The following is a 23,626-nucleotide window of genomic DNA, read 5'->3' on the forward strand; positions in this document are numbered from 1 at the left end:
AACCCCAGCTTTCCTAAATGTTGTGAGTGTGGGGGGGACATGACGGAAGACTGTGAGTAAAGACAGAGGGGTGGTTAGCCTCAAATACAGCGCTGCGCTCCAGGACGACCTTTATGGGATTTACTGATAGTAATGACGGTGATGATGAGGTTTTGGTGCTGATGATTGTTTTAGTGGTGGTGGGGTGACTTTTCAGTCAGTATATGTTCATTATCTGGTTTCAAACATGAGATACAGTATGTGTTGAGGTTTAGCGTGGAGTCTGATGTCTTAGCTGATTGTTTTCTATGTTTCTTTACCTGAAGAGAACTCTTGATACAGACGCCACTTTAAGTCAAGTACAAACATGACGGCTGCATTACTCACAGTCTTACCCGTAATAAGCTGTTATTGGTTTTGAGAAAGAGCCAGGACATCAGATCCTGCAATTAAAGTTACAATTTGAAGACAGTGCTGTCATCGGTGGATATTAATCTTCAGTATCTGACTTCACATTTTGCATGTGTGTAAGTAAGTGGAGGGCTTCTGTGGACACATGCATTCATAATCATACACTTGCACTTACAGGTCTACACGTCATGCAACAGCTGTGAGGCAGAAAAAGCGCACATTACAGGCGCTACATTTGAAATTCAGAGCATATTGTCTCTCAACGGCTATCAACATTGCGACAACGGTACTAGCAGCTAACAGCGCTAACAGTGCAAACAACGGCAACAGTGCTGACAGAGCTAACAGTGTTTACCTGATGGGGAACCTGAGGGTTAGTTTATCAGCTGTAACCGCCGTATGAGAGCAGTGCAGAGCGGCGGAAATGAGCTTACCATGCAGTGGGGCACACTCACGTGCACTATCATGCACTAAAAGCTTGTGTGTGCCGGCTCGGCTGTGTCAACAAAGCACATAGAAGCTCGGATAACAGCACACACAGAGGGAGCGTGACTCCATTCTCTGCTCAGGTAGACATTATTCTAATATATCTTAACATAGACAATAGTTGTGTGCTGTGATATTAGATTATATAGAGAATCTTTAAGCAAAATGAAGCCAAGAGCATTCCTTTTAAAATGGGAACATTCAGCTTGGCGCTTCCCCCATAAATAGCTGCAAGCTGCGGCATTTGAAGCATGTTTACGGTCATGAATCACGACTTAATGCTGCATTTAAATAGTTACAGACAGGCAATTTATTCTTGGCTCACTCCTCGCATTTTGTGCAATAACATCGTGTGACTGTGTGTGTGTTTTACAGTTTATTGGCAGCGATCATTACCTGCTGACAACTCCCACTCGTTCTGGTCTTTATAGGGTGCCCTCTTATTTTCCAAAATACTTGTCATTCACATAATATATATGTGTTTAAACATATATATTGTGCACCAGCACACACATCTAGCCAATGGCAGGGCATAAAGGTATGCACTTTGTAGTGTCAGGAGGAGGGGAAGCATATTTGCTCAGGCACTTGGCAGATCAAACCAAGCCTCTGATGGTTTCCAGAGGTGTCGGGGCATAATCTGCACAAACCACATATAAAAATTAAATTATCCTCAAATCACCCGCAGCCAATTAGAAAGAAGAGAAGCTGAGAAATACACTACATAAAGTCCTGCACCACCAAGAATACAAACTTATCGTGACACATGGGCCATGTCACAATAACATATAAACGTATTTGGTTTTGAGTGTATGAGCTTGTCCAAGTGATAAACATCCATGTTGATATAACATTTCTTTGAGCCTAGAAACATGTTTAAGTGAAAAATACGGATACATAAGTCTGACATTTTGTGAAAGACAGCATTATCTTTTTTTGCCGTGAGATGAGAACATCGCTATCACTGTCATGTCTGTATGGTCACAATCCTGCTATGCCAGCAGCCGCTGAGCTTGGCTTAGCATAAAGAAACAGGGGAAAAAGCTTGCCTGGCTCTGTCCAAAGGAAAAAAATAATCTGCCTACCAGCAACTCTTCAACTCACCAATTAAGACGTTATATTTCATTGGTATAAAAACCAAAATGTAAAAAGGACAAACTACCATTATTTTAAAATGCTTCAACATTTAAATATTTTAAAATGCCTCTGAATGCACTTCATATAAAGTGCTCTGAAAAACAACCTCTCTTAACTTTTTTACTAGCTCTACGGCTTTTAAACTCCCCGACACTTCATCACCTTAGTGGAGTGACCGAGACACGATTTCGTCAAATGGAAAGCGACTCATTTGCTGAGCCGCAGCGCTCTGCCGACCAGAGGTTGGTAAAACCACAGACGAGCGTGTTTTCCTGTAAGCCTGCGAGGCCATCAGAAGTTCAGGGAGCAGAGTCCTGTGGTTAATCTGTGCTGGTAGCTGCCGGGCCTCACATGATTCACTGATGTGTGTGGGACACAGGGGGGGGGGGGGGGGGTGCATCTGTAGAAGCTTCAGCACACTTTATCCATCAAACCTCACTTTCAAGACTTGGAGTAGCGGGATGTCTTCTCCCGGGGTTGTGGTTTCTGGGAGACCGACAAAGCATTTCCTTAATGGCTCACATCATACTTCTCAATGTCAGTTTAACAGCCAGTGTCCAGTATGTTTGTCACCAGTATGAACCTGTCAGCAATGTTTTCATGACTATCTTCATGAAGGCAGTCTACGTAATTTAAAGGAATAAATAAACTAGACACAAAAGTCTTACTATGTGTGGACTAAAAGCAGAATCAGACAGCGGTCGCTTCCTTGTTCATGTTCGACTGTCTTAAAGATGTCTAGCATTTGCTTGCTCGGGGGGCCTTTTGTGGGTAGAAGACAGTAGACCACTGCGTGACCTGGGAGTGGGGCTAGTCGAGGGGTAACATTGGACTTGTACATATGGATCTGATAGAGAGGGCAGATAATCAGCAGACGCAGTGGAGCCATCCCTTGAACAGAGCAGGACGTGTGTAGTGTGTCTGGTCCTGTTCTACTGTACAGTGTGTGTGTGTGTGCAGAATCCTGTTGTCATGAGACATTATTAGCCCATATGTTAACTTAATGGGTCTCCTACTGTTGTATAAACAGGGAAAAATGAGCAGTGAAGAGTTCTCACAGTCCTCGCGGTCTCCTAAGAAGTAAACGCTAACATGAGCTGCATCACAGCAGATGGAGGGACTGCAAGACACTAAAACACTAAAGTGAAATGAAATCACATTCTTTCAGGGTGTATATGTTACGCACGATTAGTTTACATTTGTTCATGGCTGTGTAATGCAACTTACAGATGTTTAACATGGTCTCAACGCTTTCTGTTTTGGGCCATATATCAGAAAGATTTATTCATAAAGTAAGTTGTAATTATTATTCCGTGCATCAGTCCACAAGCTTTTTTATTCTGAAATGGTGAGCGTGATAGGATCTTGGCACGGACGTAAATTTGAGCTGACACATTCTCAACAGTTGCTTCAGTAAGCGTTGTGGCTGGCACAAAGATCACAGACCGATCTTCTGCCTTCAAACTGTCCTCCTACGGTGGGAGTGTATGTGGAGGGTAATTAGTCTTTTTAAATGATTGAAGTTGTACGCAGGAGGGAGTCTGTCTGAGAAAGTTCCTGTGAAAGTCAGCCAAGCATGGGGAGTATGTGCATTGCTGCTTCATGGTAATATTACATATGTACATGAATTGACTTTTGATATAACTATAAATAATGTACTTTTAATGCACGCCATCCCTTCTTCTGAATAAATGATTGACCAGTTAGCGTATGCATAAAAAATCCATAATCACTGTATTTAAATAACAGTAGAAGTTGTATGATGCTTGTGTTGACCCACATTAAGCCTTAAAGCATTATCATGAATAGTCAGGTCTCACCTCCTGCAATGAAGTCAGGATTATTGTTGTATTATTATAAAGTTTATTTAATCAGGTAAACCCCTCTGAGATTGAGATCTTGTTTCTTTCTTTATTTGTATAAACAGATAATGAATGAGAATATAGTGAAACACAATTGTATTCATTTAAAATATAACTGGATAGGCAAAGTTATAATTGCTGACAACTGCTGAACCCTTACAAATGCTGCTTACAACTACATTATAATGGGTTATTAAATATTTATCAAATATTTATTTACTGCTAAAATATAGATTCTAGAGGGCCAAATGGAAAACTGCTGCATAATCTAGTACAGAAACAAAGACTGACTTTATATTTGCACTATAGTTACATTGAGCGCAGGTAATAACCTCATTAACGGGATTGGAGAAACTTTTATTGCAAGATAAAGTTTGTCTCGTGATAAAATATCTCAACTTCAGCTTTAAGGCCATTGGGCGTTATAACATTATGATTACTGAATGCTGACAAGGAAGGTTAATGTTGTTGTAAAACTGATTAAATCTATTACAACAGTATAGAATTCAAATGTTTTTAACTGTCTCTGAATGCCAGAAATCAGAAATGAGTTACCTTTCAATCACAGTAAAATAACAAGTGTGAACTAAACCAGAAGTGACATTGATGTTATTCAGATATATACGGTAAAATGTACACTCACACTTGTTAGACTTGATGACAGAATGAGGTTGTAATCAGCCATTGGCACAGAGACACTAGTAGGTTGACTAAATGTTGCTCGAGGTAGTGAATTACTTACAGCTGACGCTCCCGTATTCAGAAGATGCAAAGGTCAAGAAAATATAATTAGTTTATTGGTGGAACTTTGGTCCTTCATTTTCACAGAAGGGGAAGTTAGTTGTTAGTAGCAGTCAACATGTTGAGGTAAGGAAACTAGACATCTCTTCAACGGGTTTCTGACTCTGATTGTTAACCTGATTCTAATGTGTAACAGTGTAGAGAATGCATGGTTTTGTTTCTTTGAATGGACAAGGATCTGTTGTGTAATGTCTGTCACAGTGTTGAAATATGGACGTTAATCCAGAGTCTCTTCACTTTTAGGTTTTCTCTAATAGTCTGTGTTTATCTGATATGTGGCATCACTGCAAAGCCATATAAACCCTGGGTATGTATATATTGCTACTACAAATCATATAATAAATTATTCCTGACGGATTTAAAATGACAAGCGTGTATGTTTATTATCAGTCATGTAATATTTGTGCTCTTTTCTCAGAATAAACTCGAAGATGAAGCATTCCAGGATACGGTTGTGTAAGTAGCAATTTCCTTAAACTAAACCTAAAGAGAGTAATTGTCTCCTGGATTGAGGATATGGAGACTTAGATTGTGTGTGTGTGTGTGTGTGTGTGTGTGTGTTTTATTTCTATTTATCTCAGGTCCTTAGATAACAATGGAAAGATGTCCTGGGAAGTGGAAGTGGAGCCTCCTGAGGACATGGATGAGACTCACTATGACATCGACCCTCGCATGATGATTTGGAAGAGTATGTCAGCCAGTGGAGAAGACCAAAAGCCCCTGAAGGCCGAAGAAGACTTGGATGAGCTGTACCATCCTTCAATGGTTGATCTCCTCAATGTCCAAATCCAAAACATGGATGCCCACCATGCTGCCGACATCCGGGCAGAACCTTGGCAGGAAGTTGCCCTCATGAAGAACCATCAGGAACCAGAGGAGGATAAAGATGACATCGACCACCCTGGTATCAGTGAGGTGGCCGCAGACGAGCCTGAGCAGGACTGGGATGAAGTCTACCACCAAGCGAGGAATGAGCTGGATGTATATCTGGCTCCACTAGTGGCTGGATACGAAGCTGGTGCAGAGGTCCGCGTTGCACACTCTGAACCAGAGAAGGATGATGACGAGCTGTATCACCGTGAGGACCAGGTGAGAGTTCACCTTCAACCAGAGGAGGACATGGACGACCTGTACCACAAAGACCTCCCGAATCTCACCTCCCTGCAAGATGATTATGAAGGTGTCGATCCCGTTTATTTACCATCTCAGAGGAAGCACAGCGAACCAGAGGAAGATCTGGACGATCTCTACCACCAGTGATCCTTCAACAACTCATCCTGTGTAGATCCCTGTCATTTCAGATCAGACACAGAGCTGATACACTGGTAAATAAATAAAGAAGTGGCTTTTGATTTCATGAAATTGTCTTCAACAAGAATAAACACATCTAAATCTGTTGATCAAGATGCTTTAACACATGCATCAAAGGCTTCATGTGTTTTATTTATTGGTCCAAAACAGACGATAATTACAAAAATACAAAATCATTTCTGCTACATGTGAACTGGAGATAAATCTGATCATATTTTACAGTATTATCAAATATTAACAAGAACATACTAGGTTTTGAATTATAAACTGAATAAAATTGAAAATAAGTTGTATGCAAAAATATTCACCTTCTCCTATTTTCACTAGAAATAATTTCATTTGTGGCTGAAATTATTACATCATCATCATCACTTTAATGGTGTGTGTGTGTGTGTGTCACTGCAGCAGCTTAGCAGGAATGACCCCTTTCTTCAGTATCAGATTCCCATACAGAGCTGTTTCCCTGTGCAGACAGAGCAGAGGAAACAATATCATCTGTATCTTTAAAGACATATTTGATATAGACAGTCTTTTTTTTAAAGAGTTTAAAACATGACGTTGTGCAAATCCTAATCTCCAAGTATTCAAATGACTTGCAGAGTGAATCAAGTGAAACAAAATGGCAATTCAGTCATCAGGCTAGTAAAACTTAACTTTTACAAAGTGACACATGCTTTTGTCATTTCGCAGACACAGAATGAAACATTCAGGTACAAAAATCAAATGAAGGCAGAGAAATACACACCCTGTTGCCACAACAGCGTAGGCTTTCTTAGCTCGCTCATAGAAAGCAAACCTCTCCACCTTCTCAAGAGGAGACTATATGAAAGCAAAAATCAACACACAAAGGGTCAAAGTTACTGTGTGTTACTTACTGAGGTCATTAATTATTAGACACGCCCTTTTACCTGAGACCCCGCCTGACCCAGGAGCATTGTGTAGGTGTCCCACACAGGGACAGCTAAACCGCTCAGTCTGTCACTGTCTACCAGATCCATGACTGCAGCCTTTGGAAGCAGCACAGATTCAACAAATGAATTAAAAAGACAACAAAAGTAGCCTACAGAAAATATCCTTATTGCCATCCACAAGACATCAATCAGTTTTAATTTAGGATTCATGGGTCCTGTACCGGAGAAGGGACATAGGTGTCCAGGGGCAGCAGCTTCAAAATGGCCTCCAGAAGCCGTGGTATTCCCAAACCTACATTAAGATCGAAAGCAGTTATAAATACATACACTCGATAACATTTTTATTTACAAATATATACATGTACCTACCATCAGCTCTTATCTCTTTTGGACCACAAGCACAAATGGAAGATGCTGGAAAATTTGCATCCGCAAGAACTGAAAAAAAGAAAGAAAAACACTGAGTCAGAGGATGACTGCATGAACTGCAGCATGTTACATTGAGGAGTTTGCCAGTTTACAGGTTAATGGTGCAGTGAGTCCTGCTCTGTCACTCTTTACACTGGTGTTGACTTAAACTTGGATTAGCCTTCTGCCCTACAGTTACTATATACACGCGTTATAGGCTATCACTGCAAGCGCAGCCAGCGAGAGACGACCATGGTTATGTGTACGTCATTAAATATCATACCCAGTTCATCCCCGTGGCCCATTTTAGCGAGAGCATACAGCAGATCAGGAGATACAATTGAGGGGATTCCTTTCAGTACGACCATACTGGCAGCCACAGAGAAGATAGAACTGGTAATGAGGCGACGCGAGAGCAATCGCTCTGCATTACTTCCGGTTTCGTTTAGGTAAGACGTGCGAGCATGCGCAGCATGTTTGCACTTCTGGTTATTTGGCCACTAGGATGCCTAAATTATTTACTTGTTTCTTGACCGATTTATCATTAATAGAGGTTAAATCACAACGTTTGAGGCAACTAACTTCTTACATTTAGACAACTTGAAGCGTTGGAAAAAATACATAAATAGTGTTAATTGCAGGTTTCTGCAAATCATTTTTCAAGAATAAAACTCATCTACCAGCTGGCTTAATATAATATTACTCCCTGCAATTGAGAGACGCTTTAATTACTTTATTTTATATTGTGGCAAAAGTCTTTTTGTAAAGATTTTGAACTGTACATAAAAACTATTAAATACTGTACCAACATAAATGCCATAACAACGGTAGAATGTAAAACTTCTTATTGTCATTTTGGGAATTGAACAATGTCTTTTTGGTTAGATTCCTGAAAGGTCTGTGGAAGATATTTTACCGTTTTGTTCTACAACATAAATATGTCAGTAATACCCTGCTTGTCAATTGAAGCTTTTATGTGTCTTAAAAAAGTCGGTTGTTAACAAGTTGCAAAATGAGACTTTAACACGTCATAATGCCGGTTAGTCCGCCTTTACAGCCTGTTTGTGTATATTTGCGCTCATACAATGGTGGTGTAGTTTGTTTACCGCCCAATGTTACCTTTTTACTTGCTAATTGCATTCACGCTTCAAAAATCATGAAAGAGGTGTTAATTTGTGAAGATTATCTTGCTGAAAAAACGTGAAATTATCATAAACACTTTGTTGCCCCAGAGTTTATTGTCTGCAATAATCAAAAATCCCATATGCGACGCTAATTTCCGGGGTTGAACTACAAAAATACGTCATCCCTGCGGCACCATAGACTGTATATCAGAAGTGCAACACTTTATAATTGGTTTAAATCATCACTCAAACACCGTTGTCTGTTCGAAATCCCAGGTTTTAACATAAATACATATTTTAGCTATTTTCATTTTGTACATATCTGAACTATGGCTTATATTTATGTTATGTATTCAATGAATTATTTCTAAATATGTTAAGTTGCTGCAACTGACTAAAAGTTATCTAATCACATGGAAGCTATAAAATAGGGTTTTGTCATTAGTCCAACAAACTGCAATGTTGGTTATTTTTCGGTCTGTGTTGTTTCTGACACCCTTGGGTGGGCATAATTTAAAGCAGACACCGGTGAACGTGTTATTCCGACACGGTCCCTGGTGCCAAGAATGTGAGATAATGAAAATATTTGTCAGATGAAATCCACCCTGCCTGTTTCATCTGTGAAACTCTCAGCTGGATGGCAGAAAAGTGCTGAGGAATTCTTTCCATGACCGCAGGTCCCGAAAAAAAGAAGTAAAAAGCAAAAGATCTGCTTATAAAAATGGCTTTCATAAAAATCAGGTCATTGAGCAGTGCAGGCTTGTGGTTTTATAGCCTGAATTCACAATCCTTATACAGCTGCTGTTAATAATAAACAGGAGATCCATGTTGGAAGCTTTATTGCTGTTTTTTAATCTGTAAATATTAGCTGCATGTTCATAATATTTCTGCATTGCAGACCAGACCTACAATGCATTTTGCTTTATCCTCTTATTATTTATCTAGGAGATGTTCTGTGTAATGCTGAACTCCAAAATGTTATGTATTTTGTGCTAATTGTGCAGGAAGGAATCAGCCCACATCACACTGAGCTTATTTACTTTTGTTGGGGCCTTATTTTTGTTCGTTTAATTTAATCCTCAACCATAACCTAAAGTGAATGTACATGCAGTTCTGACATTTAACACAGGGTGGAGCGTCAATGCAGGAAGTGCAAGTATATGTAAACTCCATACAGGTGATGAGGATCAGGTGGGCGAAACCAACGGTATGCAAACATCTTTTTGACCGTGACAACATGTTGGCCTGAGAGCGTGGAGACAGAGCTCGAACAATGCTGCTATAATGCCACGGTGAGCGCATATCAATCGGTGAATAAATGGATCGCCAAATCCAAAAATAGCACTATAGACATAGTTTATTTTTTACCACTCGTCCGAAACAAGTTTTCATCGTTCTGCCCTCAGTGGTTTATGGATAGAGCTATTTATAAAAGTCATTACACGTTTGTAGCCTCGGATAAATGTGCTTTCTTGATTCGAAATCACTTTTTGACTGGCTTTGCTTTGAAAATAATTATAAGCGTATATAGGCTCACATTGGTATAGTCTATGCATAGATCAATACAAATATAAAAATGATTTGGATGTAAAAAAAAAAAACCCAGTTAAATCCACCATGACTGAGTGGCACAGAGGCGGTGCAGTTAAAGAATATGAGAGAGAAGAGACATTGCTAAACCGGAGAAAAGGCCCATGCAGGAGCCAGGCCTGTCTGCCAGCATGAAAGCCCCTTTCTCCCTCTCTGGAACCATGCTGCTCTCTCTTTATTCCGGCTGCTTTAAATGAGTTTATCACGCTATGAGGGTCTGCACTGCCAAAATGTAACGTTTTGCCCCCTTTATCAGTGTGGAGAGCCTCAATTGAGTCTACATTTATTATTTTGACCTTTCGGTGGTCTCAAAGAGGAGCTTCTTTTCGGGCCCTCTCTGCAGACTTTTGTGCTTCCCCGCGGAGTGAGAAGACGAGTTTTTTTTCTTCTCCTTTTAAAAGTTTGGTTCCAGGGGGCTGACAAGAAAGCAAGCTCCAGGGGAATATTGAATGAAAATAAAAATCAATTAGGCCATGGCCTTGTGAATATATGAGGCGCCGCCGTGTGAAGATCAGAGAGAGAAAAAAAGGTGCCTTGCGATGATTGGAGCGGCATAAGAAAGCGCTCACTAACCAAATTTGTTCTGGTGTTTTTGTTTTTTTACCAAGTCAAAATCATCGTTTTATTTTTTTAGTCAATATGCGTGAGACTTAATAGCTTATCTGTATGGCTATTCTTTCTACACAGATAGGCGTATACGTTGAGACATGAGTATTTTTTAAGGTGTTTTCTTTGCTGCTAAAAGTATAGGCACTACATGAATAAGTCTAATTTTACTGAAATAATCACCTTCACCGACATTTTGTTAAAAGCCCATTGGTTATAAGATCTTAAAATCGAGCTTTTGGGATATTTGATGCTGCAAAAACCTGCACTGTGACACATTTTTGGCCTGTTATTTTAAGTAAAGAAATCACAAGTTAATTTGGTATGAATATATTTTCACATCTTATTACAAACAGCTGTATCTGACAAGTTATCTATTTTTTTTACCTTATAACTGTCACTTTACACTAAGTTTCACTAAATGTAGTGCTCATCTGCATTGGGTGGATATAGTGTGGGACCTATCACGCCTATAGCATTTTGAAATCACCACTATTTTTAAATTGGAAGATGATTTTCAGATATTGAATTCAAAAGGAAATTGTCAGTTTTCCTTGTGTCAAATAATTTCAGATTTTTAAAAATACACTGCATTTAGAAATCTATTTATACTATTGGCACACAAGTAACTGGTATGTAAACAAATACGCCATGTTATTTTTGATGTCAGTGTGATTTTAAGCAGTAAGTTTGTTAAGCAGTAGGCTAAGCTAACTGACCAATCATGACATGGTTTTGAATTTGATCGCAAAACAAAACGCAGTTGCTGCATTACAGCTACAAACACTAAACACAAAAATACATTTAATTTTTCTTAATGTATATTTTCTAAATTGAACATATATGCCGTCCCACTGTAGAAACATGTCCTGAAGTTGGATGACGAGAGATTGCGTTTAATGCATTTTCACAATGTTATTGCATCATTTGATAACAATCAGGTAGGCTACATTGATTTATTTGTGACACATTTAACATCCATCTTGTCTAAATCTGTTCTCGTTGCCCTTTGAGTGGGCTCCACCATAGGGCTTCACAAGGGGTACTTCCTGTTTGAAGATTGTCCCGCCCCTATTTATGACATCACATCCGCAAGGTCATTGGATTTCACCCCTGCTTTTATTCAACATCAATCATGTTCACTTGCATGTTGTAGAGGAGCAGAGCAATGCCCTGGAGCTTAGGTGTTTACATTAGATACCAACCTACGACCAGGTACGAGTCGACAACAGTCAGTCCCACTGAATTCATCCTCTGACCAGTTTCTGTGCCTTTGAGTATCAGAAGAAGAGCCCCATCTAGTGATGTGAAGTAGGCTGACACATCGATTGAATGCTGGGTGAACTGAATACACTGGTAACTTGAGTCAGGTTTTCCCAGTTTCAGATGTGTAGCTGACAGTATTTACTGAAATGTTTGTTTAATTAAAAGAGATCAGCCTCTGAAACCAGGACATTTCTGAGTGACAATGTGAATTATATGCAATTATTTGTATCACCTACTATTAGAAATGTGTGGAAAGGAAGGTTCTAATGTCTTTAATGCTACTTCCATTAAATAATAGTGTAATGAAAATGTCAAAGTATAGTATGCCCTAAATATGTCTGTTTAGTATTCAATGACAAGTATAACATAGTAAGGTAAAACAAAAAGGCCATCATAACTTTAAAAAATTTTTTTGGACATACAATACGATAACATACTATACTGCGTCTTGCCTTTTTTCACATCCTATTATAAAACTTTTAAAAGACTTTTTTTAACATACTATAACTTGTTTTTACATGACATGCATGTTCAGATAGTTCTGACCCTGATAATCTAGTGACAGAATGTACATGGAGGCTAGAATGGGTCCCTGTTAAACACCCTGTGCAGTTTCAGTTTTTGAAAAAGTTGCTTTTCAATAATCTTTTCTAAAAAAAATGGGGAAATAACGGGAGTTAACCGGGGACAAACCTCAAAGAGAGCAGTTTTAAATATTGACCACGCAGGAGGCTAAAAGCCTTTAAAAACAGAGTGAGCTCCGTGAACACAGGACTAAAGTAAACCCAGATGGATGGATTTGAGTGAAATGTTCGCCCTATATTTGTGTTCATGCCTCAATTACTGTACTGAAAACCATTTGAGAGATTTATTTGTAAAATGTACAGAGAAATAAATCGCCTACAAAATGCAGACAAACATTTGATAGTGAAAATGAAAAGTCAGTACAAGTACCAATTCCACCTTTTACACACTGGCAGAGTTATCACACAGTATTCACATACAAACCCTCCAGCACTCCTGTGTTCAGACTGCAAACCTCAGCAGGCAGAGCTTCACTGCAATCACTCAGTGCCAATTCCCGATAACATCTTGTTTGTTCCACTACAATCAGGTTTTTTTGTGCATCAAATGACCCGCTGATAACGGGGAATTTTGTGTTCTTGGTCGAGCTCCTGGTCTGCTCTTTTCTAATTATCCTGGAAAATGGCCTTCCTCTTCTCAACAAATGCGCTCATGCCTTCTTTACGATCATCCTGCGGGGGAAAACCAGACACACACATCATGACTGGACTGTCAAAACTCAGAGTCAACCCCCCCGTCACTGTACTCACTGTAGCAAAGGTAGAGTGGAATAAGCGCTTTTCCAAACGATTACCCTCAGCCAAAGTCAGTTCAAAAGCTGCAATCACACAGAGGAAACAAGTCAAACGAGTTCAAATGCATTCAGTTTAGTACGTTTAACGATATTCAACATATAAATAGAAACAAAATGCACACACCTGCATTAACAGCCTCTTTAGCCATAGCAGAGACCAGTTTGGAGTTGGCGGCAATTTTCTCTCCACATTTAACGGCTTCAGACACCAACTGGTCCACCGGATAAATTTTACTCACCAAACCTGAGAAACAGAAAAAGCTACTGAATTAAGTATAATAAATATATAAAGACATATCAGTTTATTAGGAACACACAGTGGTAGAGTCTAATGTAAAAGGCCTTTGTGTTTCTACAATATGTTGACAACATATCACCGTTGTATGGTAGACTAGCACCACTTCTATGCTTTTTATTATCTATTTGGGCAACTATCCATTTGTTTTACATCGTTTTTACACCATGAGCACCAAACGGAGAATGTCTGCTTCCTACTTTTTATAGATCAGCTTGTCACCACTCAATCTGCGTACGGTAATAAAAGGCACACACACAACACTCACAAGCCACATTCAGCGTGTGTCCGGCCCATCTGCTCCCACAAATGGGCGTTTCGGTTTTTGTCATGATAGTGTGTGTCCGAAATATAAAGTTTTGGATGGACAGACACGGCTAAAACAAACCCCAACTTAACCCTCAGGAAAAAGATGCTGGGTGCAGTTTCTTTTCTCTAGTAAAAAAGTAACTTTAAAAATAAAGTAACTCAAAAAGTAACTTTAAAAATAAAGCAACTCAGTCAAGCCTGAGTGCCTCAAAATTGTAGTTAAGTGCGATACAAGTGAATGTACTTTAAACACTGTTACCTGATTGCTGGGCATTTTGTGCATTAATTCGGTCTCCTGTGAGTACCATCTCCATAGCCAGGGATTTGCCCACCGCCCGGGTCAGCCGCTGGGTGCCTCCCGCCCCTGCAGGTAGACAGACATCGTGAACTCCAAAGCAAGAATCTGGTAACCGTGGTATAAGGAAGTCAAGTCTGAACAGGAAGGAAAGCGGATACTAATGAGTCTTTACCAGGAATGGTCCCCAACAGGATCTCTGGTTGGCCGAACTGCGCCTTCTCTCCAGCGTAGATGATGTCACACATCATCGCCAGCTCACAGCCTCCACCGAGCTGAAGCAACAGAATATATAGTAGGAAACAGTGACTAGTGACTCTCTTCATTGATTCACACCTCGTTTATATTTGGTGCATCCTGAGAAAACACTGGATATAATGTTTTCTTAATTCATTCTTTTCTTGCTTCAAAGGGTTTTTATTGTAATGTTAATGTGATGTTTGCAGAATGTTTTCCTTTATCTGTTGGAAATACCTCTATTGCTCAAAATGAAAAAGATAAATGAACTTAAATTTAAAAAAAGACACTCACAGCAAATCCATTGACAGCGGCAATCACAGGCTTCCTCACTGTGGACACTCTATTCCAATGAGCCAGGAAGTTTCCACCGTAACACTCCTGGAAAGTTCGATTCTGCATCTCTTTAATGTCCGCTCCCGCTGAAAAACACAAAAGTTGAGTTCACTACTGACATATCATTGTAAATTGTAAACAAACCCAGAAAACACACTCTGCTCCCTCACCGGCAAAGGCCTTTTCACCGCCGGTGATGACGATCGCTCCGACATCGCCGTCAGCTTCGAAGACATCCAGGGCCTGTCCCAACTCCCTCATCAGCCCGTCACACAGCGCGTTGAGAGCCTTGGGCCGGTTCAACTGGATGAAACCCACATCACTCTTCTCACCTCGCTTTTCCACCAGAATATACTCATACTGACCACCTGCATGAAGAGAGAGAATTAAGAAGAATTAATACCCGTTTCACAGTTATGCTGGAAACACTGATGGAAAACCAGCAGGGACAATATGGCTTTAAATCACTTATTATTATAACACTGCTGCTAGCTACTGTAGCTAGCAGCAGTGCCAACGACACATTATAACTAACATTACTGCCAAAGGCGAGCAAAAGAACAATATGAAAGACTTTTGTAAATTAAAGCATTTCTAGACCTGCATATACTCCAGTGCACGATGTGTCACTGTTCTGTTGAGTTGACACGAGCAGTGTCGACTTTCAACCAGGTGATGATCTCTAGAGTGGTGCGAGTCTCGGTTAATCATTTAAGAAACGGTGAAGGATCAACTCTAACAGCTGATAGCTTGTGTCACGGCCTAAGAGAGCCTGATAGCTAATTAAGATTAGTAACGCTGTTTACGCCAGATTCATACCGTACCTATGTGTGTTATGTACCTTAAGTTGTCAACAATTGTCCCCGGACCCCACGCTGCACAAACAGGAGCTTGAGCATCATAAAAGACCCGTCCTGCACTCGTCACTTTATAGCCTACCTCTGTACTGGTCCCCATAACCTGTACCTTACTACGTACATATCCTCAGGGACCGACTAGCTGCTACTGCGTCTTTGTTCCTCTATGAACAGCACTACGGTGTATATACGGATGGATGACTATAAGTCTCTCTTATCCCTCAGAAGGTCTTATAGCTGTAAATCAGTGCATATCTGCTCACATCTGACCGCTGTGGAGCAGCTCCAGGATTTGTCTTTAATCTGAAATCATCACTGCACTCTGCAGTAGACTCTTTGTTTTGTAATAATATTTGTAATGACTTTTTAACAGCCGCCCGCCAGCCAAATGTCCTCGTTATGGTTTAGTTTGGGCGTTTTGTATTTTATTAATGGTGAAATAATTTGATTATTGTTTAGTTTTATGTATGTTATCTTTTGACATCTCTGGACCCGTTACAAAGAAGCGTTTTTACGTTATCCCGTAGAATGTTTTGTGTATCTGCAATCCATAAATAAGTAATATTAAGTAAAATGAATCATGCTAAAATTCATTAAATGTATCTTGGGCTGTGCAAAGTTATAGAAACCACAACTTTAAAATGACATTTTTGGGTGTAATTTCCCTTTACACGGTAACGATCTTCGTGTCAACAACATGATAACAAATGATCTTGAAACGTTTTGAAGTGCAAAGTAAACACAGATGAATAAAATAAACTCAGCCAGCGAGCAGTGTGCTTCACAGGCGTCGCAAGTTCACATTCAGTGACGCAGGCGTGACATTGTAACGGGGACACTTGTTCATGCAACACGACCACGGACAGGTATTTAAACACACACCTGAGCTGTAGTGGCGGACCGCAGACACAACAGACGGAGCTGCTCTCGAGGACTTCAGGAGTGAAGCCGCACTTCTGCAGAGGAAAGCCATGACGGTGAGGACGACAGGCTGTGGTCAGTCAATATCGCCGGAAGCTCCTTTGGTTTGCGTCTTCCTCTTCTTTGTTGGTATTTTTTCTCACGAGCATGTTTAACAAACTCGCGTTACCGCCACCTGGTGTTCGCGGAGTATTTTTTGTTATTGAAGATAATACATTTACAAGCATCAAGGCAAAGCACCATAACTACAATAAACACCTCTTGAAAAACAAGGCAAAACAAAATAACAAAAATAAGATAATTGTAAATAAAGTAAATCATATTAAAAGGGAAACATAAATAAATAAATAATAGAAATAGTGATAAGACTGCACTCTTCCACAGTAGCTTTAAGGGTCATCATAATCACCATCATCATGATAATCATCATTCATTTTCAGTTATTCATAAGCTGAGAGACTTTACATGTTTACCTTTCATTCGTCTTAAAGCTCTGCATGGTTATCAGTGTCTGCAGAGAGCAGAGCCAGACGAAACTTCTTCTACACTTTAATGAATTTAAATAGAATATGCTTTGTTCATATGCGTTACTATAACATTTTATTGTTTTTACCAGGGTAAGTAGTTCAGACAATATTTATTACATATTATTTATATTTGTTTAATACACATCCTGCTAAAATTTAATAATTATATACATTATTATAAGATTGTCTCAATATCCTTTTTAGAATACCTGGTAAAGTGTTCAAAATATATATCATGCATCATTTAAAAACTATCCAAACATTTTGATAGAATGAACAAATACACATAGTTGGTAAAATAGGTGTTAACCACAACATAAGAGAATGCTATTAAGTGAGAATGCTATTAAGTTATTGATTATGGTCATCAACAGCTGGCCCTTTCTTTACAATGTCTGAGAGAAACCAAACATAACACCGTTAGCAACATTTTATCTTGAAGTTAACCTGATTAAAGGAGACGGAGAAATAAATCAGTCAGTACACAAAAACAGTAATATCAAAGGTTTTTAATCCAGAATAAGATTATATGAAGCTGTTGACTCATCTGACTGTATCACAGTATTTGATGCTCTCTAGATGTGCCTGTGTGAATGCGCTGCGCGTTCTCGCAGTCATCTACATGAACGAGCCTGCATCGTCCGTGACAATCCCTTTTCATCTTTCATCCTCCGAGAGCCAAAACATAGCACGGATAAAAACACAAAAATAAGGTAAGCAGCAAGCAGTATGATATACTGGTTAACGCGGACGTGGGTGTATATGAATACAATGCATTTATTTTTAAACTGTGGTGTAATTCCTGCAAGCTACTCTAATAGCGTAAAGGCTAATTTATGAGAATACCGTGAAATGAACATCATGTATGAATGCATTTTCAAAACGTTTTATTGATATCATCGTACGTGAAATCATGAAAGACGACTGCCACGGTTCCGTTAGAACTCAATAATAACGATAATGGCCTATTAGGTTTTAACAAGCATATATCATCGTTTGCCTTTTTTTCAATGATCATCCATAAAAGGAATGTTTCATGTAAATGTTGAAAGCTATAACAGCAATGTTCTCTGGTGAGCATATTTATTTTTAAACTGACCTACTTCAACACAGAGGGGCAATCTGCAACATAGAAATGTGTCAACAGAAATACTGAACGCTATACAAGATGTCACATTTAGTAATCCGGGTGCTGCTGAGATCATATGTCACACCAGTTTAGGGTGATGTTTCTGAATTTTATACAGAACTGATTAGTGAATATAGAAAACACGGTCGCAGCTGTTTGTGGAAATGTTCTGCCACCCAAAATCAAAAGACAAGTCTCTGTTGTAAAGCTACATACTCAAAATAAAATGATAAATGTGCAGTGACACCACAGGTAGGTCTATTATGTGCTCCATTGTGTATTCTTCCTGCCCAGATGTCAGGGATGAACCAGGTGCTCGCGACATGCTGGACTTGCCTGCTGCTTTCTGCTTTCCTTTGTGAGCCGGTGCTGTCCAAGGGCGGTCGTGGAGGGTCCCGGGGCTCCTCTCGAGGTTCCCACTCCCGGAGCTCCACAGCGGGGAGTCACCGAGGAGGCGCCTACGGGGGGCCCCGCTCTCGCTACAGGGCGGTAGGGCGGTCCTCACCAGTGAGGGTGGCAGCAGCAGCAGCAGCAGGGGCAGCAGTGGCAGTGGCATTGTCAGCTGATAAATGGTACGCCTCTGCCTACCGCCGCAGCAACGCAGACAGCTCAGATGACGAGCTGGATTACTACAACAGGACCAATTACTTTGATGCACAAATGTCAAGCTCTACACTAAATGGATCTTCTCTCGCTCAACTGGTGTCTATCATTATTGCAACATTTTCCCCCAAATATGGACTTTTACTGGACAATCTACTGTAGATGTTTAGCTTATTTTTCTCGGATAAATCCCTGATTCAGTCTAGGATTGAGTTTCTGTCCTGGATCTGACTTGTGCAGGACTGGCCTGGAACCTGCACTGGAAAGACCAGTGGTGGAAGGACACAACAATTACAAAAAAAACTCTGTACTGTATGTTTTTACACATAATTATCTATACCAACACAGTATTTAATAATGTGACATTTCGTCAATACAAGGTCGTGTCTTGGTGTGCAAAGAGATATTGTGTCTGAGCTCAAGAACAATTTGTTTCCTTCCCTAAAGCTTGATTCTTAGATCGAATTTTTCAAATGTTTTAACAGAAAAATCAATAAACTTCATAAAGGGTATAATCAAACCACAGGCTGCCAATTTCAGAAAGGAAATTGCAATTTGTAACCTCAACCAATGTTTTTTTTTCTCCTTTCCTTCTGCAAAAGTTAACTTCAAGACTGGATTTATTTATTCTAGTCAAGTAAATTCTATTTATATAGCCCAATATCACAAAATAACCTCAGGGGGCTTTTACGGGACACCATACACCCTTTGTCCTTTTTGACCATAGTCGTAGTCACTGCTGTCAACTGCCATAAATATGATTCTCAACCATGAGACAAGGCAAATGAGAGTTGATGTGTATTGTCCGTTGAGAAAGTTTAACTGTATTTAACTGTATTTCCACAATCATATCAAATGTCTGTGCCCTTTTATAACACCTGAAAATGTATTTCTCAGACCTGTGTATGAACCACGTCATTGCTGGGATGGAGGCTAGCAAACAAACTGCTGCTCTCACTGTTATTCATGTCTCTGATGGTCTGTCAGTCATTCCCGAGGAGCTTTTTACCTGCAGTAGGGACTCAGGAGCAACAGACTGTTCCATATCAATAAGTGCACTCTATTACATGCTACAACACTTATAAATAAAATAATTGTTTTCACTGTCTCTATGCTAATAAATATACTGTTTACACCATTCCAGATATCTGAGTCATGTATTCTACAACCAAAGCGGAGAAAACATGTCTTACTTGAATCAAGTTGAATCATTTTATTTGCAAAGGATCCAGTGCTTTGTACATCATCCACAAACGGACTGCATCATGTCCCCAAAATGTCGAAAGCATGAGGCCATAGATGAACCACACTTTAGTGGTTAAATATAAATCCTTCCAGGTTGAGGGCAAACAGGTAAAACCTAGAAACAAGTTTCTGGTTGTCTGCATTCAAATGTCTGAGGTCAGTCCAGCATTACTTGTCCCAGCTCTCCTTTCCTGAAGGTTCTTATGAAATCATAAGCTGCTGCTGTGTAGTTTGGAACAGTGATGGTGATATTTCCTGAGGGAGACGAGGAACAAAGATGTTCATTATGAGACATATCTTATATACAGTATATATATATACATATATATATATATATATATATATATATATATATATATATATATATATGATGTGATCACACTGTCAAACTCTTGGCAAGAGAGTAAATAAGTGTATTTTCAAAATGTCATTCTATTCCTTTAACCCAATGAAACAGAGATATCTAATGACCTATACTGTATGTAGCAGGAGCATCTGTAGGAATAGCACTTTCTTACCCACTCCAGTAATGGCTTTGACCCGTTGCGTCTTTCCAAGTTTTACAGCAATGCGTTTGAGGACATGCTGGATGTCATCGCTTGGCTCTTGGAGGTTGTATTTTTCCACATAACTGCATATAAATGCACACACACGCGTGCACACACACACACATAGAATAAACATTCACAGTAATGTGAAGTAGGGCTGTCACAATATCAGATTTTCACGACACAATTATAATTTCCAATCATCGTGACATCTATAGAAAATAAGATTAAATATTGCTATCAATCAAATTCATCTTTGTTTATTGTGCGGTTTGTCTCTTTTTTGAAGGGAGGTGGAGAGAGTCTGTAACCATAATTGTACATATATATATATATATATATATATATATATAAAATGGTTTATACAATATTATCATATGTTAAATTTTAACATGTAAATATTAAAAAAAATCACAGATAGCATCAAAAGCGCTATATCAGTAAATCATACCTGAAGTTCCCAAGCCTGTTCAAAGAATAGAGTAAGTAGTCAGCAATAATGTCTTCACCCACTAAATGGTCCAGAATAGTTCCTGGAGAAGGAAGGAAAAAATATTTAAATATTTGTTAACCACATAGGAAAAATTGCATATACAGACAATTGTGACAGCAGTTAAACACAGTACAACAGAGTTTCCACATGTTGTTTCTTAAATGACAGTAATCGTTATGTTGGTCAAAGAAAAGAGCAATAATCCTGTTCTGCTCACCACATAAAGCCAGCTTCATGCCCGTTTCAACACTCTCAATCTTAGGAGGCAAGACTCCTGGTGTGTCCAACAGGTGCATTATGGGTCGTAGACACACCTGAGGACAAAGACAGATACAAATACTTTGCAACACTATGAACCCATAAACACACGAACGTACACAGTGACAAACATGTGATCGACACTCACCTGAATTTTAGTCAGGACCGCTTTAGTTATACCTGGCTCCCCACCTACTCGAGATGCACGACCTGAAACCAAATCTTTATTACTGAGGATGATGATTATACTGACTCAACGTCCAACAACTATCAACTACTTTATTTTAAGCAAACCTTTTTTCAGGTTTGTTCTTCTCAGGGAGTTAATAAGAGATGACTTCCCCACGTTGGGCACTCCAATCACCATCAGGCAATAATTTGTATTCTGAAAGATTTACATGACGAGGTTAGAGCACAGCCAACATTTTGACCTCCAAGACCTTAAAAATAAGAATACTGAGGAACAGACTGGAAATAAATAGTTCCATGTGGATTCAGCTCCACTGAGGCAATAGAAAAGACGCTTTTGAGTCACAATGAAACAGCGTTTTGGTGAGCAATAGTCATATCTCTGTGAGGGTATGACTTGTGTTATACCTCTTATATCATATATAGCTTATTGCAGATATGTTGTTATAGGTCATGTTGTGTGATAAGTAACAATACATTATGTTTGAGGTTGTTTAGGAACAGTGAGGACAAGGTTTCTACGCCAGATAGCCCTGACAGATGTAACATGCGTACTACTCTCAAAGTTGAAACCCAAATACGTCATTAAACTGTCTGGAGTAAGCATACCTCATCTCTGTTAAAGCGTGGTTTGCTCTCAATAATTTCCACCACCATCGGCACCAACTACAGAAAAAAAACAGGAATGATTTGCACATTCATGCTCATCATTTTTTATTTCATATCTGCTGTTTGCAAACAGTCAAATGTTGAGTATTCAGTGAAGATGACTTTTACCTTTTTGATGTTGTCATCTCTCTGCTTCAAAGAGTCTGTGAAGAGAACATTCGTCACCCCCTTTTTTTTGAGCTTCTCCAGGATTCTCTGCAGGGCAAATGTAAAGATGACATTTTATGTAAGTGATTTATAAAAAACGCCGATGACGTGTGGCTCTGTGACAATAGCAGCAAGACTTCTGACCTGCTGGTTGGACAGATCGGCAAGGTCCATCTTGTTCAGAATTAGCAGGTGGGGTCTGACATCGAGCGTCTCCTGAAACACAGGGTTTCTTCCAGAGAAGGGGATGTCCATAATGTTAAAGACGAATCAAACTGTTCTGCGTTCACTTCTCCGGTAAAAAGATGCAAAATGCTAGGATCTTTAACTGAAGTTAAGAAAAGATATCTCAATTATCCCTATGTCCCCCCCTATGGCTTCTAATCTATGCTTTCCTGATGGTGGTATCAAGATCAGTATTTGATCAAAAAGGTGAATTATTTCTCTTATACAACAGAATAATGTTAGTGTGAAGATTGTGGCACCTAGAACAATCGTTAAATCTTAATATTTGATGTCTTGCTCACAGTACCTCTCTTTATCTGATCACCTTTATGATTTGTTTTGTAATTTTCTCTCAATTGTATTAGTTGTGGTTAGTTATTACATTCAAGTGATGACATAACGACATTTCATTTACACATGTGATCAAAAACAGGATGCCACTTTGCGCTGCTATATTCTGACGTTAATGCAGCCAACAATAAAGGATATTCTGGCATCATGGATTTCTATGATGCAGTCGACGCTCTTGAGGCTGGCTCTCATCTGCTTGAGTCCTGCAAACGGTCAGGTGAAACTATTATTAGAGCAATTATGTGACCAGTAACTTATACTACATACAGGAATGATTGCTTTACACACACACACGCACACGTACACACACGTATATTCCAAATGCATGGTTTGATATGCTCTGGAGATAACTTAAAGCAAAGTTGTCACCTTTAGCCATGTGTCCGGGGAACCAGTGAGCCACGTCCCGTCCACCAAAGTCAAAAACAGCCCTGAACTTGCCGACATTACAGAGTGCGTGGTACAGCTTCATGGCTGCTGTTCATCTACTTATGACCACGTCTGGCTTTCCTCTGTGTTAATGGAAGTCGTATTTTGACCGATTAGCGACAAAGCATCTTGCTGCTGGACATTTTGATGGTGTGCATCACTGTTTACATTCCGACTCGAATCTGCAGTCAAACATCATCGTTCCGGTGACTTCTTCTTCTTCTTCTGTTTTCTTTGTCGCAGTGTACACGCTAATGACGCATCACTGTCATCTGCAGGATAAAATAAAAATG

The 23,626-nt window shown here is 39.5% G+C and overlaps 5 protein-coding genes across 6 annotated transcripts; 2 read left to right on the forward strand and 3 right to left on the reverse strand.

The window, feature by feature from the left end:
- Window positions 1-4,686: 4,686 nt before the first annotated feature.
- LOC306703508 (uncharacterized protein) lies at window positions 4,687-6,094 on the forward strand. Its single transcript, XM_079169493.1, has 4 exons — window positions 4,687-4,742; window positions 4,920-4,983; window positions 5,095-5,132; window positions 5,258-6,094. Exons 1-4 carry the CDS (start codon window positions 4,735-4,737, stop codon window positions 5,934-5,936), a joined length of 789 nt encoding a protein of 262 aa, XP_079025619.1. The 5' UTR covers window positions 4,687-4,734; the 3' UTR covers window positions 5,937-6,094.
- A 4-nt stretch (window positions 6,095-6,098) lies between these two features.
- fuom (fucose mutarotase) lies at window positions 6,099-7,746 on the reverse strand. Of its 2 annotated transcripts, none has more exons than XM_079169495.1 (6): window positions 7,590-7,746; window positions 7,268-7,336; window positions 7,120-7,190; window positions 6,896-6,994; window positions 6,733-6,806; window positions 6,099-6,442 (listed from the first exon to the last, which is right to left on the reverse strand). In XM_079169495.1, exons 1-6 carry the CDS (start codon window positions 7,672-7,674, stop codon window positions 6,397-6,399), a joined length of 444 nt encoding a protein of 147 aa, XP_079025621.1. In that variant the 5' UTR covers window positions 7,675-7,746; the 3' UTR covers window positions 6,099-6,396. The 2 variants fall into 2 exon arrangements, with proteins under 2 accessions (XP_079025621.1, XP_079025620.1); XM_079169494.1 differs by having other exon boundaries at window positions 6,099-6,450.
- Window positions 7,747-12,746: 5,000 nt separating this feature from the next.
- Window positions 12,747-16,619, reverse strand: echs1 (enoyl CoA hydratase, short chain, 1, mitochondrial). The gene is made up of 8 exons (XM_079169492.1): window positions 16,482-16,619; window positions 14,913-15,110; window positions 14,701-14,828; window positions 14,345-14,444; window positions 14,134-14,238; window positions 13,395-13,514; window positions 13,227-13,294; window positions 12,747-13,148 (listed from the first exon to the last, which is right to left on the reverse strand). The coding sequence occupies exons 1-8, from the start codon at window positions 16,570-16,572 to the stop codon at window positions 13,083-13,085; spliced, it is 876 nt and encodes a 291-aa protein (XP_079025618.1). The 5' UTR covers window positions 16,573-16,619; the 3' UTR covers window positions 12,747-13,082.
- Window positions 16,620-17,683: 1,064 nt separating this feature from the next.
- sprn (shadow of prion protein) lies at window positions 17,684-18,941 on the forward strand (the record flags this gene model as incomplete). The annotated part of the gene is made up of 2 exons (XM_079169319.1): window positions 17,684-17,760; window positions 18,471-18,941. The coding sequence occupies exon 2, from the start codon at window positions 18,471-18,473 to the stop codon at window positions 18,939-18,941; it is 471 nt and encodes a 156-aa protein (XP_079025445.1). The 5' UTR covers window positions 17,684-17,760.
- A 1,042-nt stretch (window positions 18,942-19,983) lies between these two features.
- On the reverse strand, window positions 19,984-23,493 carry mtg1 (mitochondrial ribosome-associated GTPase 1). The gene is made up of 11 exons (XM_079168441.1): window positions 23,274-23,493; window positions 23,041-23,107; window positions 22,473-22,575; window positions 22,290-22,376; window positions 22,122-22,178; window positions 21,618-21,708; window positions 21,472-21,533; window positions 21,283-21,379; window positions 21,024-21,105; window positions 20,543-20,655; window positions 19,984-20,279 (listed from the first exon to the last, which is right to left on the reverse strand). The coding sequence occupies exons 1-11, from the start codon at window positions 23,374-23,376 to the stop codon at window positions 20,182-20,184; spliced, it is 960 nt and encodes a 319-aa protein (XP_079024567.1). The 5' UTR covers window positions 23,377-23,493; the 3' UTR covers window positions 19,984-20,181.
- Between the last annotated feature and the right edge of the window lie 133 nt (window positions 23,494-23,626).

Source organism: Pholis gunnellus (genome assembly GCF_910591455.1).
Source record: "Pholis gunnellus genome assembly, chromosome: 11".
Taxonomy (NCBI): domain Eukaryota; kingdom Metazoa; phylum Chordata; class Actinopteri; order Perciformes; family Pholidae; genus Pholis; species Pholis gunnellus.

What these genes read in the sequence shown, in the direction of transcription:
- echs1 (XM_079169492.1), bottom strand. Translation starts at nt 16,572, where the DNA reads ATGGCTTTCCTCTGCAGAAGTGCGGCTTCACTCCTGAAGTCCTCGAGA. An exon ending in CCGCTGTCAATGGATTTGCT is followed by an intron (nt 14,445 to 14,700) that starts GTGAGTGTCTTT and finishes CTGTTGCTTCAG; the next exon opens with CTCGGTGGAGGCTGTGAGCT. An exon ending in ACAAAATGCCCAGCAATCAG is followed by an intron (nt 13,515 to 14,133) that starts GTAACAGTGTTT and finishes TCTGTTTCTCAG; the next exon opens with GTTTGGTGAGTAAAATTTAT.
- mtg1 (XM_079168441.1), bottom strand. Translation starts at nt 23,376, where the DNA reads ATGAAGCTGTACCACGCACTCTGTAATGTCGGCAAGTTCAGGGCTGTT. An exon ending in GAGATGACAACATCAAAAAG is followed by an intron (nt 22,179 to 22,289) that starts GTAAAAGTCATC and finishes TTTTTTCTGTAG; the next exon opens with TTGGTGCCGATGGTGGTGGA. An exon ending in CACGCTTTAACAGAGATGAG is followed by an intron (nt 21,709 to 22,121) that starts GTATGCTTACTC and finishes TAAATCTTTCAG; the next exon opens with AATACAAATTATTGCCTGAT.
- fuom (XM_079169494.1), bottom strand. Translation starts at nt 7,674, where the DNA reads ATGGTCGTACTGAAAGGAATCCCCTCAATTGTATCTCCTGATCTGCTG. An exon ending in AAAAGAGATAAGAGCTGATG is followed by an intron (nt 7,191 to 7,267) that starts GTAGGTACATGT and finishes ATCTTAATGTAG; the next exon opens with GTTTGGGAATACCACGGCTT. An exon ending in TGGGTCAGGCGGGGTCTCAG is followed by an intron (nt 6,807 to 6,895) that starts GTAAAAGGGCGT and finishes GCTTTCATATAG; the next exon opens with TCTCCTCTTGAGAAGGTGGA.
- LOC306703508 (XM_079169493.1), top strand. An exon ending in CAAAGCCATATAAACCCTGG is followed by an intron (nt 4,984 to 5,094) that starts GTATGTATATAT and finishes CTCTTTTCTCAG; the next exon opens with AATAAACTCGAAGATGAAGC. An exon ending in GCATTCCAGGATACGGTTGT is followed by an intron (nt 5,133 to 5,257) that starts GTAAGTAGCAAT and finishes TATTTATCTCAG; the next exon opens with GTCCTTAGATAACAATGGAA.